The sequence below is a fragment of the Hyla sarda genome, unplaced genomic scaffold (genome assembly GCF_029499605.1).
Source record: "Hyla sarda isolate aHylSar1 unplaced genomic scaffold, aHylSar1.hap1 scaffold_1628, whole genome shotgun sequence".
Taxonomy (NCBI): domain Eukaryota; kingdom Metazoa; phylum Chordata; class Amphibia; order Anura; family Hylidae; genus Hyla; species Hyla sarda.
This window is the reverse complement of record NW_026608265.1, coordinates 1-17,318: the sequence shown is the minus strand read 5'-3', so window position 1 is coordinate 17,318 and position 17,318 is coordinate 1. Positions and strand designations below refer to the sequence as shown.

Genomic DNA, 17,318 nt, shown 5'->3' with positions numbered 1-17,318 from the left:
CTGTCACTCTATTCTATCATATGATCTCCTCAGTGTACAGCCTGTCACTCTATTCTATGATATGATCTCCTCAGTGTACGACCTGTGACTCTTCTCTATCATATGATCTCCTCAGTGTACGGCCTGTCACTCTTCTCTATGATATGATCTCCTCAGTGTACGGCCTGTCACTCTTCTCTATGATATGATCTCCTCAGTGTACTGCCTGTCACTCTTCTCTATGATATGATCTCCTCAGTGTACGGCCTTTCACTCTTCTCTATCATATGATCTCCTCAGTGTACGGCCTGTCACTCTTCTCTATGATATGATCTCCTCAGTGTACGGCCTGTCACTCTTCTCTATCATATGATCTCCTCAGTGTACGGCCTGTCACTCTATTCTATCATATGATCTCCTCAGTGTACGGCCTGTCACTCTTCTCTATCATATGATCTCCTCAGTGTACAGCCTGTCACTCTATTCTATGATATGATCTCCTCAGTGTACGGCCTGTCACTCTTCTCTATCATATGATCTCCTCAGTGTACGGCCTGTCACTCTTCTCTATGATATGATCTCCTCAATATACGGCCTGTCACTCTTCTCTATGATATGATCTCCTCAGTGTACGGCCTGTCACTCTTCTCTATGATATGATCTCCTCAGTGTACAGCCTGTCACTCTATTCTATCATATGATCTCCTCAGTGTACGGCTTCTTACTCTTCTCTATCATATGATCTCAGTGTATAGTCTGGCACTCTGTTCTATCATATGATCTCCTCAGTGTACGGCTTCTTACTCTTCTCTATCATATGATCTCAGTGTATAGTCTGGCACTCTATTCTATCATATGATCTCCTCAGTGTACAGCCTGTCATTCTTCTCTATGATGTGATCTCCTCAGTGTACGGCCTGTCACTCTTCTCTATCATATGATCTCCTCAGTGTACGGCCTGTCACTCTTCTCTATGATATGATCTCCTCAGTGTATGGCCTGTCACTCTTCTCTATGATATGATCTCCTCAGTGTATGGTCTGTCACTCTATTCTATGATATGATCTCCTCAGTGTACTGCCTATCACTCTTCTTTATGATATGATCTCCTCAGTGTACGGCCTGTCACTCTTCTCTATGATATGATCTCCTCAGTGTACGGCCTGTCACTCTTCTCTATGATATGATCTCTTCAGTGTACGGCCTGTCACTCTTCTCTATCATATGATCTCCTCAGTGTACGGCCTGTCACTCTTCTCTATGATATGATCTCCTCAGTGTACGGCCTGTCACTCTTCTCTATGATATGATCTCCTCAGTGTACGGCCTGTCACTCTTCTCTATCATATGATCTCTTCAGTGTACGGCCTCTCACTCTTCTCGTGTATGACTAAGGCCAGCACCTGGCCGAAACGTGTCACTTCCGACCTGTTGCCTGTGTGCTTCTGGTGTGATGTGAAATAAAGCTGCACTTATTTGATCTGCACCTGAGCTGGAGTTCTTTCTATATTTTGTACGGCCTGTCACTCTATTCTATCATATGATCTCCTCAGTGTACGGCCTGTCACTCTATTCTGTCATATGATCTCCTCAGTGTACAGCCTGTCACTCTATTCTATCATATGATCTCCTCAGTGTACGGCCTGTCACTCTATTCTATCATATGATCTCCTCAGTGTACGGCCTGTCACTCTTCTCTATCATATGATCTGCTGAGTGTACAGCCTGTCACTCTTCTCTATCATATGATCTCCTCAGTGTATGGCCTGTCACTATTCTCTATGATATGATCTCCTCAGTGTACTGCCTGTCACTCTTCTCTATGATATGATCTCCTCAGTGTACGGCCTGTCACTCTATTCTATCATATGATCTCCTCAGTGCACAGCCTGTCACTATTCTCTATGATATGATCTCCTCAGTGCACAGCCTGTCACTCTATTCTATGATATGATCTCCTCAGTGTACAGCCTGTCACTCTTCTCTATCATATGATCTCCTCAGTGTACAGCCTGTCACTCTTCTCTATCATATGATCTCCTCAGTGTACAGTCTGTCACTCTTCTCTATCATATGATCTCCTCAGTGTACGGCCTGTCACTCTTCTCTATGATATGATCTCCTCAGTGTACGGCCTCTCACTCTTCTCTATCATATGATCTCCTCAGTGTACGGCCTGTCACTCTTCTCTATGATATGATCTCCTCAGTGTACGGCCTCTCACTCTTTTCTATCATATGATCTCCTCAGTGTACAGCTTCTTACTCTTTTCTATCATATGATCTCCTCAGTGTACAGCCTGTTACTCTTCTCTATCATATGATCTCTCAGTGTACGGCCTGTCACTCTTCTCTATCATATGATCTCCTCAGTGCACAGCCTGTCACTCTATTCTATGATATGATCTCCTCAGTGTACGGCCTGTCACTCTATTCTTTCATATGATCTCCTCAGTGTCACTCTTCTCTATCATATGATCTCTCAGTGTACGGCCTGTCACTCTTCTCTATCATATGATCTCCTCAGTGCACAGCCTGTCACTCTATTCTATGATATGATCTCCTCAGTGTACGGCCTGTCACTCTATTCTATCATATGATCTCCTTAGTGTACAGTCTGTCACTCTTCTCTATCATATGATCTCACTGTACGGCTGTCACTCTATTCTATCATATGATCTCCTCAGTGTACGGCCTGTCACTCTTCTCTATGATATGATCTCCTCAGTGTACGGCCTGAAACTTTTCTCTATCATATGATCTCCTCAGTGTACGGCCTGTCACTCTTCTCTATGATATGTTCTCCACAGTGTATGGCCTGAAACTTTTCTCTATCATATGATCTCCTCAGTGTACGGCCTGTCACTTTTCTCTATCATATATACTCCTCAGTGTACGGACTCTCACTCTTCTCTATGAAATGATCTCCTCAGTGTACGGCCTGTCACAGATGTCTATCATACGATCTCCTCAGTGTACGGCCTGTCACTCTTCTCTATCATATCTCCTCAGTGTACGGCCTGTCACTCTTCTCTATCATATCTCCTCAGTGTACAGCCTGTCACTCTATTCTATCATATGATCTTCTCAGTGTACAGCCTGTCACTCATGTCTATCATATGATCTCCTCAGTGTACAGCCTGTCACCCTTCTCTATCGTATGATCTCCTCAGTGTACGGCCTGTCACTCTTCTCTATCATATCTCCTCAGTGTACGGCCTGTCACTCTTCTCTATCATATCTCCTCAGTGTACGGCCTGTCACTCTTCTCTATCATATGATCTCCTCAGTGTACGGCCTGTCACTCTTCTCTATCATTTGATCTCCTCAGTGTACGGCCTGTCACTCTTCTCTATCATATGATCTCCTCAGTTTACAGCCTGTCACCCTTCTCTATCATATGATCTCCTCAGTGTACGGCCTGTCACTCTATTCTATCATATGATCTGCTCAGTGTACAGCCTGTCACTCTATTCTATCATATGATCTCCTCAGTGTACAGCCTGTCACTCTTCTCTATCATATGATCTCCTCAGTGTACGGCCTGTCACTCTATTCTATCATATGATCTCCTCAGTGTACAGCCTGTCACTCTATTCTATCATATGATCTTCTCAGTGTACGGCCTGTCACTCATGTCTATCATATGATCTCTCAGTGTACGGCCTGTCACTCTATTCTATCATATGATCTCCTCAGTGTACGGTCTGTCACTCTTCTCTATCATATGATCTCCTCAGTGTACGGCCTGTCACTCTATTCTATCATATGATCTCCTCAATGTACGGCCTGTCACTCTTCTCTATTATATGATCGTCTCAGTGTACGGCCTGTCACTCATCTGTATCACATGATCTCCTTCTCTATTATACTATCACATGATCTCCCCAGTGTACAGGCGTCTCTATCATATGTTCTCTATCACCTTATACAGACAATGAAGACATTCACACAATATCATTTCGGATCCCAGTTTGTGTAATTTTCTGACATTCAAGTATTGATCATCTATGTACAAGAATTTCCCTGCAATGAAGATAAAAACATCTTATCCCCGACATAAATACCGCATGTAGAAAATCTATACAGCACATATAAATACCCGAGATTTCTCTCATCTTACATCCTTACAATAAGCTGAAACAAAATTTACACAAATATGTACAAATACTAGTGAGTGCAATGTCCCCCGCAGTGGTCCTCAGCCCAGGGCTGCATTCTGCAGGGTGGGCCCCTCAAGCTTCCAGTCATAGGCTGCGCTCATCCACACATTGTTTTGGTCACGTGGATTTGATTTTCCTTTCCAGTACTTGAGCCTTTGTAATAGAGTTTGTGTCATTATGGATGGGGGGGGGGGGGGGGGAATGATTGTTTTCGCCCTCCACAGTCCTGGTGAGTCTTGGTGAAAAATGAGAAAAACTTCTAGCCCGGTGGTCTTCACTTACTACTAGGACAGATTTATGTAATTCTACAATGTAAGACAATATTCCAAGCATGACGATGTCTGAAAGCGACACGAGTACAGAAGGCTGCGTTACCTGCACATTGCTCACATTTATTGCACCAACAAGCGGCAGACGTCTTGTTATCAGGTAATAACGAGTATAAATCCAGAACTCTTCACAAGACTCCATGTGCCAAGGGTTCCATCCCAAGGACCCTGCAGACATGGCTATGGTGATACTTTGTGCAGTGGTAGCCCCTTTGAGGGTGCCCAGAACATGCCTCCAGTCATCATCAGTTTGTCACAATAAGATCTGCACAATTCAGCAGAATATTAGGGGTTAACGACGGCTCAAGACAATCCAGTCTAGTAATCGGCCATGTGATGTCCTACTGGAGCAGCCACTGGGAGTCTGTTACCAGATTTTGTCCTGGCTCTTTGCCCTGAGTCTTATAGGGTTGGGGGAGTAACAGTCATACCAGGTGTCCTCGGCCATTTATGTAGATGCCATTAGTAGTCGGTTTGGCTCGTAGAGTCCCATTCTCCTGATAGAAATGGCTCATGCCCTGCTTGATGAAGGGCTGGGTGGACAAAACTCCGGTGCTCCCTTGCTCACTTTGTTCCAGTTCTTTCTCCTCCATTGGTTCATCCAGCCCTTCATCCTCATCTTCTTTCACCTCCTCATCTGGAACCGTGGCCAGCAGTTCTGTCTGAGTCTCTATTTCCCGTACAGTGGTCAGCGTGGAGTAGCTGCGTCTGTCTGCCTCTTCCCCCTGAAAGGCAACAATACATCATGGGGTCAATAGGAAGCATCCTCCCAAATGTGACCATACACAACACAACGGTGGTGGACTGGCCCAACAGTGGGCAGAGGGGACATCTGCTGGACCTTATAATTATGGATGGAAGGAGAGTCCGCAGTCACTTCCTCTGCTACCCATGAACTTTATATGACACAGATCTTCTACAGGGTGCATGGATAGGTGGTGTGCCATGAGTGGCTTCTTCTGCCTAGTGCACCGATACTCTTCTACTAGATAGTTACAGAAGACGTCTCCATCAAGTTCAACAGAAGAAGGGAAACCTTGGCACTGTCTTTGACACGCACCTGTATTATGTGCAGAGAGGCCCCATGTTTAACCTAAAGCTTTCCCTGTGAAGTCATGTTGAGAGGTCCTTGTGGTCTACAACATCCGTGCACAGTGTAGATAAATGTGAGTAGACATACTCACCATCATGGAGCTGATACTGGGGTCCCTCAGGCTGTCGGGGTGATGTCCTCTCAGATTCATGCTCTCTTCCAACTAAAAACACACAAAATACCATCTTTAATAAAAGTGGCTGAATATATATTAACATCCTTATATGTGTGCGCGGCTCTACTACAAGGTTCTGCAGCATCTCTTCCTATGTGTGTGTGTGCGTCTCTACTACAAGGTTCTGCTGCATCTCTTCCTGTGTGTGTGCGGCTCTACTACAAGGTTCTGTAGCATCTCTTCCTATGAGTGTGCACGGCTCTACTACAAGGTTCTGCAGCATCTCTTTCTATGAGTGTGCACGGCTCTACTACAAGGTTCTGCAGCATCTCTTCCTATGTGTGTGCACGGCTCTACTACAAGGTTCTGCAGCATCTCTTCCTATGAGTGTGCACAGCTCTAGTACAAGGTATTACAGCATATTTTCCTATGAGTGTGCACAGCTCTACTACAAGGTTCTGCAGCATCTCTTCCTATGTGTGTGCATGGCTCTACTACAAGGTTCTGCAGCATCTTTTCCTATGTGTGTGCACGGCTCTACTACAAGGTTCTGCAGCATCTCTTCCTATGTGTGTGTGTGCGGCTCTACTACAAGGTTCTGCTGCATCTCTTCCTGTGTGTGTACGGCTCTACTACAAGGTTCTGTAGCATCTCTTCCTATGAGTGTGCACGGCTCTACTACAAGGTTCTGCAGCATCTCTTTCTATGAGTGTGCACGGCTCTACTACAAGGTTCTGCAGCATCTCTTCCTATGTGTGTGCACGGCTCTACTACAAGGTTCTGCAGCATCTCTTCCTATGAGTGTGCACAGCTCTAGTACAAGGTATTACAGCATCTTTTCCTATGAGTGTGCACGGCTCTACTACAAGGTTCTGCAGCATCTCTTCCTATGTGTGTGCACGGCTCTACTACAAGGTTCTGCAGCATCTCTTCCTATGAGTGTGCACAGCTCTAGTACAAGGTATTACAGCATCTTTTCCTATGAGTGTGCACAGCTCTACTACAAGGTTCTGCAGCATCTCTTCCTATGTGTGTGCATGGCTCTACTACAAGGTTCTGCAGCATCTCTTCCTATGTGTGTGCACGGCTCTACTACAAGGTTCTGCAGCATCTCTTCCTATGTGTGTGTGTGCGGCTCTACTACAAGGTTCTGCTGCATCTCTTCCTGTGTGTGTACGGCTCTACTACAAGGTTCTGTAGCATCTCTTCCTATGAGTGTGCACGGCTCTACTACAAGGTTCTGCAGCATCTCTTTCTATGAGTGTGCACGGCTCTACTACAAGGTTCTGCAGCATCTCTTCCTATGTGTGTGCACGGCTCTACTACAAGGTTCTGCAGCATCTCTTCCTATGAGTGTGCACAGCTCTAGTACAAGGTATTACAGCATCTTTTCCTATGAGTGTGCACAGCTCTACTACAAGGTTCTGCAGCATCTCTTCCTATGTGTGTGCATGGCTCTACTACAAGGTTCTGCAGCATCTCTTCCTATGTGTGTGCACGGCTCTACTACAAGGTTCTGCAGCATCTCTTTCTATGACTGTGCACAGCTCTAGTACAAGGTATTACAGCATCTTTCCCTATGAGTGTGCACGGCTCTACTACAAGGTTCTGAAGCATCTCTTCCTATGTGTGTGCATGGCTCTACTACAAGGTTCTGCAGCATCTCTTCCTATGTGTGTGCGCGGCTCTACTCCAAGGTTCTGCAGCATCTCTTCCTATGTGTGTGCACGACTCTACTGCAAGGTTCTGCAGCATCTCTTCCTATGAGTGTGCACAGCTCTACTACAAGGTTCTGCAGCATCTCTTTCTATGACTGTGCACAGCTCTAGTACAAAGTATTACAGCATATTTCCCTATGAGTGTGCACGGCTCTACTACAAGGTTCTGCAGCATCTCTTCCTATGTGTGTGCATGGCTCTACTACAAGGTTCTGCAGCATCTCTTCCTATGTGTGTGCACGGCTCTACTACAAGGTTCTGCAGCATCTCTTTCTATGTGTGTGCACGGCTCTACTACAAGGTTCTGCAGTATCTCTTATGTGTGTGCACGGCTCTACTACAAGATTCTTCAGCATCTCGTCCTATGTGTGTGCACGGCTCTACTTCAAGGTTCTGCAGCATCTCTTCCTATTTGTGTGCACGGCTCTACTACAAGGTTCTGCAGCATCTCTTATGTGTGTGCACGGCTCTACTACAAGGTTCTTCAGCATCTCTTCCTATTTGTGTGCACGGCTCTACTACAAGGTTCTGCAGCATCTCTTATGTGTATGAACGGCTCTACTACAAGGTTCTGCAGCATCTCTTATGTGTGTACGGCTCTACTACAAGTCTCTGCAGCATCTCTTATGTGTGTGCACGGCTCTACTACAAGGTTCTGCAGCATCTCTTATGTGTGTACGGCTCTACTACAAGGTTCTGAAGCATCTCTTATGTGTGTGTACGACTCTACTACAAGGCTCTGCAGCATCTCTTCCTATGTGTGTGCACGGCTTTACTACAAGGTTCTGCAGCATCTCTTCCTATGAGTGTGCACGGCTCTACTACAAGGTTCTGCAGCATCTCTTCTTATGTGTGTGCGTGACTCTACTACAAGGTTCTGCAGCATCTCTTCTTAAGTGTGTGCACGGCTCTACTACAAGGTTCTGCAGCATCTCTTCCTATGTGTGTGCACGACTCTACTACAAGGTTCTGCAGCATCTCTTCTTATGTGTGGGCACGGCTCTACTACAAGGTTCTGCAGCATCTCTTTCTATGTGTGTGCACGACTCTACTACAAGGTTCTGCAGCATCTCTTCCTGTGTGTGCACGGCTCTACTACAAGATTCTGCAGCATCTCTTCTTATATGTGTGCACGGCTCTACTACAAGGTTTTGCAGCATCTCTTCCTATTTGTGTGCACGGCTCTAATACAAGGTTCTGCAGCGTCTCTTCCTATGAGTGTGCACGGCTCTACTACAAGGTTCTGCAGCATCTCTTTCTATGAGTTTGCACGGCTCTACTACAAGGTTCTGCAGCATCTCTTCTTATGTGTGTGCACGGCTCTACTACAAGGTTCTGCAGCATCTCTTCCTATGTGTGTGCACGGCTTTACTACAAGGTTCTGCAGCATCTCTTAAGTGTGTGCACTGCTCTAGTACAAGGTTTTGTAGCATCTCTTATGTGTGTGCACGGCTCTACTACAAGGTTCTGCAGCATCTCTTATGTGTGTACGGCTCTACGACAAGGTTCAGCAGCATCTCTTATGTGTGTGCACGGCTCTACTACAAGGTTCTGCAGCATCTCTTATGTGTGTACGGCTCTACTACAAGGTTCTGCAGCATCTCTTACTATGTGTGTGCACGGCTTTACTACAAGGTTATGCAGCATCTCTTCTTATGTGTGTGCATGGCTCTACTACAAGGTTCTGCAGCATCTCTTCCTATGAGTTATCACGGCTCTACTACAAGGTTCTGCAGCATCTCTTCTTATGTGTGTGCACGACTCTACTACAAGGTTCTGCAGCATCTCTTCCTATGTGTGTGCACGGCTTTACTACAAGGTTCTGCAGCATCTCTTCCCATGAGTGTGCACGGCTCTACTACAAGGTTCTTCAGCATCTCTTCTTATGTGTGTGCACTGCTCTACTACAAGGTTCTGCAGCATCTCTTATGTGTTTGCACGGCTCTATTACAACGTTCTGCAGCATCTCTTCCTATGTGTGTGCATGGCTCTACTACAAGGTTCTTCAGCATCTCTTCCTATGTGTGTGCACGGCTCTACTACAAGGTTCTGCAGCATCTCTTCCTATGTGTGTGCACGGCTCTACTACAAGGTTCTGCAGCATCTCTTCTTATGTGTGTGCACGGCTCTACTACAAGGTTCTGCAGCATCTCTTATGTGTGTACAGCTCTACTACAAGGTTCTGAAGCATCTCTTCTTATGTGTGTGCACGACTCTACTACAAGGTTCTGCAGCATCTCTTAAGTGTGTGCACTGTTCTAGTACAAGGTTCTGCAGCATCTCTTATGTGTGTGCACGGCTCTACTACAAGGTTCTGCAGCATCTCTTCTTATGTGTGTGCACGGCTCTACTATAAGGTTCTGCAGCATCTCTTATGTGTGTAGGGCTCTACTACAAGGTTCTGCAGCATCTCTTCCTATGTGTGTGCACGGCTCTACTACAAGGTTCTGCAGCATCTCTTCCTATGAGTTATCACGGCTCTACTACAAGGTTCTGCAGCATCTCTTCTTATGTATGTGCGCGGCTTTACTACAAGGTTCTGCAGCATCTCTTCTTATGTGTGTGCACGGCTCTACTACAAGGTCTTCAGCATCTCTTCTTATGTGTGTGCACGACTCTACTACAAGGTTCTGCAGCATCTCTTCCTATGTGTGTGCACGGCTTTACTACAAGGTTCTGCAGCATCTCTTCTTATGTGTGTGCACTGCTCTACTACAAGGTTCTGCAGCATCTCTTATGTGTTTGCACGGCTCTACTACAAGGTTCTGCAGCATCTCTTCCTATGTGTGTGCACGGCTCTACTACAAGGTTCTGCAGCATCTCTTCTTATGTGTGTGCACGGCTCTACTACAAGGATCTGCAGCATCTCTTATGTGTGTGCATAGCTCTACTACAAGGTTCTGCAGCATCTCTTTCTATGTGTGTGCACGGCTCTACTACAAGGTTCTGCAGCATCTCTTATGTGTGTGCACGGCTCTACTACAAGGTTCAGCAGCATCTCTTCCTATGTGTGTGCACGGCTCTACTACAAGGTTCAGCAGAGTCCCTTCCTATGTGTGTGCACGGCTCTACTACAAGGTTCTGCAGCATCTCTTATGTGTGTGCACGGCTCTACTACAAGGTTCTGCAGCATCTCTTATGTGTGTGCACGGCTCTACTACAAGGTTCAGCAGCATCTCTTCCTATGTGTGTGCACGGCTCTACTACAAGGTTCAGCAGAGTCCCTTCCTATGTGAGTGCGCGGCTGTAGTATGTGTGTGTGATGTATATACCTGCATCCTCGTGTCAGTGCTTTGTGATGTATATACCTGCATCCTCGTGTCGGTGCTGTGTGATGTATATACCTGCATCCTCGTGTCGGCGCTGTGTGATGTATATACCTGCATCCTCGTGTCTGTGCTGTGTGATGTATATACCTGCATCCTCGTGTCGGCGCTGTGTGATGTATATACCTGCATCCTCGTTTCGGCGCTGTGTGATGTATATACCTGCATCCTCTTGTCGGCGCTGTGTGATGTATATACCTGAATCCTTGTGTCAGCGCTGTGGAATGTATATACCTGCATCCTCGTTTCGGCGCTGTGTGATGTATATACCTGCATCCTCGTGTCGGCGCTGTGTGATGTATATACCTGCATCCTTGTGTCGGTGCTGTGGGATGTATATACCTGCATCCTCGTGTCGGTGCTGTGTGATGTATATACCTGCATCCTGGTGTCGGTGCTGTGTGATGTATATACCTGCATCCTCGTGTTGGCGCTGTGGAATGTATATACCTGCATCCTCGTGTCGGCGCTGTGGGATGTATATACCTGCATCCTCGTGTCGGTGCTATGTGATGTATATACCTGCATCCTCGTGTCGGTGCTGTGTGATGTATATACCTGCATCCTCGTGTCGGTGCTGTGTGATGTATATACCTGCATCCTCGTGTCGGTGCTGTGTGATGTATATACCTGCATCCTCGTGTCGGTGCTGTGTGATGTATATACCTGCATCCTCGTGTCGGTGCTGTGTGATGTATATACCTGCATCCTCGTGTCGGTGCTGTGTGATGTATATACCTGCATCCTCGTGTCGGTGCTATGTGATGTATATACCTGCATCCTCGTGTCGGTGCTGTGTGATGTATATACCTGCATCCTCATGTCGGTGCTGTGTGATGTATATACCTGCATCCTCGTGTCGGTGCTCGCCGTATTAGAGTTTAGTCTCCTTCGCGACGTCTGTCTGGATAATGTTGATAGCTCCTCACTGAAATATACAAAACAAGACTTTTAACACAAGTAAAAATTACACGACCACAGCACCGACCCCTCCTCCATTACACGGACACAGCACCCACCCCTCCACCATTACACGGACACAGCACCGACGCCTCCACTATTACACGGACACAGCGCCGACCCCTCCTCCATTACACGGACACAGCGCCGACCCCTCCACTATTACACGGACACAGCACCGACCCCTCCACCATTACACGGACACAGCGCCGACCCCTCCACCATTACACGGACACAGCGCCGACCCCTCCTCCATTACACGGACACAGCACCGACCCCTCCACCATTACACGGACACAGCACCGACCCCTCCTCCATTACACGGACACAGCACCCACCCCTCCACCATTACACGGACACAGCACCGACGCCTCCACTATTACACGGACACAGCGCCGACCCCTCCTCCATTACACGGACACAGCGCCGACCCCTCCACTATTACACGGACACAGCACCGACCCCTCCACCATTACACGGACACAGCGCCGACCCCTCCACCATTACACGGACACAGCGCCGACCCCTCCTCCATTACACGGACACAGCACCGACCCCTCCACCATTACACGGACACAGCACCGACCCCTCCTCCATTACACGGACACAGCACCCACCCCTCCTCCATTACACGGACACAGCACCGACCCCTCCACCATTACACGGACACAGCGCCGACCCCTCCTCCATTGCACGGACACAGCACCGACCCCTCCACCATTACACGGACACAGCACCGACCCCTCCACCATTACACGGACACAGCACCGACCCCTCCTCCATTACACGGACACAGCACCCACCCCTCCTCCATTACACGGACACAGCACCGACCCCTCCTCCATTACACGGACACAGCGCCGACCCCTCCACCATTACACGGACACAGCGCCGACCCCTCCACCATTACACGGACTCAGCGCCGACCCCTCCACCATTACACGGACACAGCACCGACCCCTCCTCCATTACACGGACACAGCACCCACCCCTCCTCCATTACACGGACACAGCACCGACCCCTCCACCATTACACGGACACAGCGCCGACCCCTCCACCATTACACGGACACAGCGCCGACCCCTCCTCCATTACACGGACACAGCCCCGACCCCTCCACCATTACACGGACACAGCACCGACCCCTCCACCATTACACGGACACAGCACCCACCCCTCCACCATTACACGGACACAGCACCGACCCCTCCTCCATTACACGGACACAGCGCCGACCCCTCCTCCATTACACGGACACAGCACCGACCCCTCCTCCATTACACGGACACAGCACCGACCCCTCCACCATTACACGGACACAGCACCCACCCCTCCACCATTACACGGACACAGCACCGACCCCTCCTCCATTACACGGACACAGCACCGACCCCTCCACCATTACACGGACACAGCACCGACCCCTCCACCATTACACGGACACAGCACCCACCCCTCCACCATTACACGGACACAGCACCGACCCCTCCACCATTACACGGACACAGCACCGACCCCTCCACCATTACACGGACACAGCACCCACCCCTCCACCATTACACGGACACAGCACCGACCCCTCCTCCATTACACGGACACAGCGCCGACCCCTCCTCCATTACACGGACACAGCGCCGACCCCTCCTCCATTACACGGACACAGCACCGACCCCTCCACCATTACACGGACACAGCGCCGACCCCTCCACCATTACACGGACACAGCACCCACCCCTCCTCCATTACACGGACACAGCACCGACCCCTCCACCATTACACGGACACAGCGCCGACCCCTCCACCATTACACGGACACAGCACCCACCCCTCCTCCATTACACGGACACAGCGCCGACCCCTCCACCATTACATGGACACAGCGCCGACCCCTCCACCATTACACGGACACAGCGCCGACCCCTCCACCATTACACGGACACAGCGCCGACCCCTCCACCATTACACGGACACAGCGCCGACCCCTCCACCATTACACGGACACAGCGCCGACCCCTCCACCATTACACGGACACAGCGCCGACCCCTCCACCATTACACGGACACAGCGCCGACCCCTCCACCATTACACGGACACAGCGCCGACCCCTCCACCATTACACGGACACAGCGCCGACCCCTCCACCATTACACGGACACAGCGCAGACCCCTCCACCATTACACGGACACAGCGCCGACCCCTTCACCATTACACGGACACAGCGCCGACCCCTCCACCATTACACGGACACAGCGCCGACCCCTCCACCTTTACACGGACTCAGCACCGACCCCTCCACCATTACACGGACACAGCACCGACTCCTCCACCAATACACGGACACAGCGCCCACCCCTCCTCCATTACACGGACACAGCACCGACCCCTCCACCATTACACGGACACAGCGCCGACCCCTCCACCATTACACGGACACAGCGCCGACCCCTCCTCCATCACACGGACACAGCACCGACCATCCACCATTACACGGACACAGCGCCGACCCCTCCAACATTACACGGACACAGCGCCGACCCCTCCACCATTACACGGACACAGCACCGACCCCTCCACCATTACACGGACACAGCACCGACCCCTCCACCATTACACGGACACAGCGCCGACCCCTCCACCATTACACAGACACAGCACCGACCCCTCCACCATTACACGGACACAGCACCGACCCCTCCTCCATTACACGGACACAGCACCCACCCCTCCTCCATTACACGGACACAGCACCGACCCCTCCTCCATTACACGGACACAGCACCCACCCCTCCTCCATTACACGGACACAGCACCGACCCCTCCTCCATTACACGGACACAGCACCCACCCCTCCACCATTACACGGACACAGCACCGACCCCTCCACCATTACACGGACACAGCACCGACCCCTCAACCATTACACGGACACAGCACCGACCCCTCCACCATTACACGACCACAGCGCCCACCCCTCCACCATTACACGGACACAGCGCCGACCCCTCCACCATTACACGGACACAGCGCCGACCCCTCCACCATTACACGGACACAGCGCAGACCCCCCCACCATTACACGGACACAGCACCGACCCCTCAACCATTACACGGACACAGCACCGACCCCTCCACCATTACACGGACACAGCGCCGACCCCTCCTCCATTACACGGACACAGCGCCGACCCCTCCACCATTACACGGACACAGCGCCGACCCCTCCACCATTACACGACCACAGCGCCCACCCCTCCACCATTACACGGACACAGCACCGACCCCTCCTCCATTGCATATATATATATCTGGCCACACATCACTGCTGTCTCACAGGACTCACATTTTATCTGATAGCTTCTTCGTCTTCCTCTTGTGATGTCGATTCACTAGGATTACAATTATGACCAGAATCAACACTAGAAGCGCCGTCACTATTGCCACCGACACCAAGGAGACTGACAAGAGGTCCACCTTCCGGGGTTCACTGGCTGAAGAAGAAAACAAAATTAAAGTAAAACTGTTATGTTTATAATAAGGCCCCGTGGACCCCTGTGGCCCCTCTGATGATTTCATTGCAGATCATTAGCCTGGGAATCATAAACTTCTCAAAATACTGCAGGAGCCCATCAGTCCCATGGACAATAAGGGAGGCATGAGGAGAGTCCTCCCACCAGAGGTGTACAGAGACAGTCCTCCCACCAGAGGTGTACAGAGACAGTCCTCCCACCTATAATAACATCTCCCCCCCTCACCTATAACAACATCTCCCCCCTCACCTATAACAACATCTCCCCCCTCACCTATAACAACATCTCCCCCCCTCACCTATAACAACTTCCCCCCCCCCCCCTCACCTATAACAACATCTCCCCCCCTCACCTATAACAACATCTCCCCCCTCACCTATAACAACATCTCCCCCCTCACCTATAACAACATCTCCCCCCCTCACCTATAACAACATCTCCCCCCCTCACCTATAACAACATCTCCCCCCCTCACCTATAACAACATCTCCCCCCTCACCTATAACAACATCTCCCCCCTCACCTATAACAACATCTCCCCCCCTCACCTATAACAACATCTCCCCCCTCACCTATAATAACATCTCCCCCCTCACCTATAATAACATCTCCCCCCCTCACTCTATAATAACATCTCCCCCCCTCACCTAATACATAACATCTCCCCCCCCTCCTCACCTATAATAACATCTCCCCCCTCACCTATAATAACATCTCCCCCCCCTCACCTATAATAACATCTCCCCCCTCACCTATAATAACATCTCCCCCCCTCACCTATAATAACATCTCCCCCCCTCACCTATAATAACATCTCCCCCCTCAACCTATAATAACATCTCCCCTCACCTATAATAACATCTCCCCCCTCACCTATAATAACACTCCCCCTCACCTATATTAACATCTCCCCCCCTCACCTATAATAACATCTCCCCCCTCACCTATAATAACATCTCCCCCCTCACCTATAATAACATCTCCCCCTCACCTATAATAACATCTCCCCCTCACCTATAATAACATCTCCCCCTCACCTATAATAACATCTCCCCCCTCACCTATAATAACATTCTCCCCCCTCACCTATAATAACATCTCCCCCCCTCACCTATAACAACATCTCCCCCCCTCACCTATAATAACATCTCCCCCCTCACCTATAATAACATCTCCCCCCTCACCTATAATAACATCTCCCCCTCACCTATAATAACATCTCCCCCTCACCTATAATAACATCTCCCCCTTTCACCTATAATAACATCTCCCCCCTTCACCTATAATAACATCTCCCCCCTCACCTATAATAACATCTCCCCCCTCACCTATAACTAACATCTCCCCCCTCACCTATAATAACATCTCCCCCCTTCACCTATAATAACATCTCCCCCCTCACCTATAATAACATCTCCCCCCTCACCTATAATAACATCTCCCCCCCTCACCTATAATAACATCTCCCCCTCACCTATCTCCCCCACCTATAATAACATCTCCCCCCTCACCTATAATAACATCTCCCCCTCACCTATATAACATCTCCCCCTCACCTATAATAACATCTCCCCCCTCACCTATAATAACAATCTCCCCCTCACCTATAATAACATCTCCCCCTCACCTATAATAACATCTCCCCCCCCTCACCTATATAACATCTCCCCCCTCACCTATAATAACATCTCCCCCCCTCACCTATAATAACATCTCCCCCCCTCACCTATAATAACATCTCCCCCCTCACCTATAATAACATCTCCCCCTCTCACCTATAATACATCTCCCCCCCTCACCTATCAATAACATCTCCCCCCCTCACCTATAATAACATCTCCCCCCTCACCTATAATAACATCTCCCGCCCTCACCTATAATAACATCTCCCCCCCTCACCTATAATAACATCTCCCCCCTCACCTATAATAACATCTCCCGCGCGCTCGACCTATATAACATCTCCCCCCTCACCTATAATAACATCTCCCCCCTCACCTATAATAACATCTCCCCCCTCACATATAATACATCACCCCCCTCACCTATAATAACATCCCCCCTCACCTATAATAACATCTCCCCCCCTCACCTATAATAACATCA

At 49.4% G+C, this 17,318-nt stretch overlaps 1 protein-coding gene across 1 annotated transcript; it reads right to left on the bottom strand.

Annotated features, from left to right (window-relative positions):
* Positions 1–4,397: 4,397 nt before the first annotated feature.
* LOC130311374 (nectin-4-like) lies at positions 4,398–15,173 on the bottom strand (the record flags this gene model as incomplete). The annotated part of the gene is given in 4 exon segments (XM_056552476.1): positions 4,398–5,195; positions 5,655–5,726; positions 11,569–11,650; positions 15,026–15,173. Coding segments are annotated over 4 exon segments (602 nt in total), but the record flags the coding sequence as incomplete, so codon positions are not given.
* Between the last annotated feature and the right edge of the window lie 2,145 nt (positions 15,174–17,318).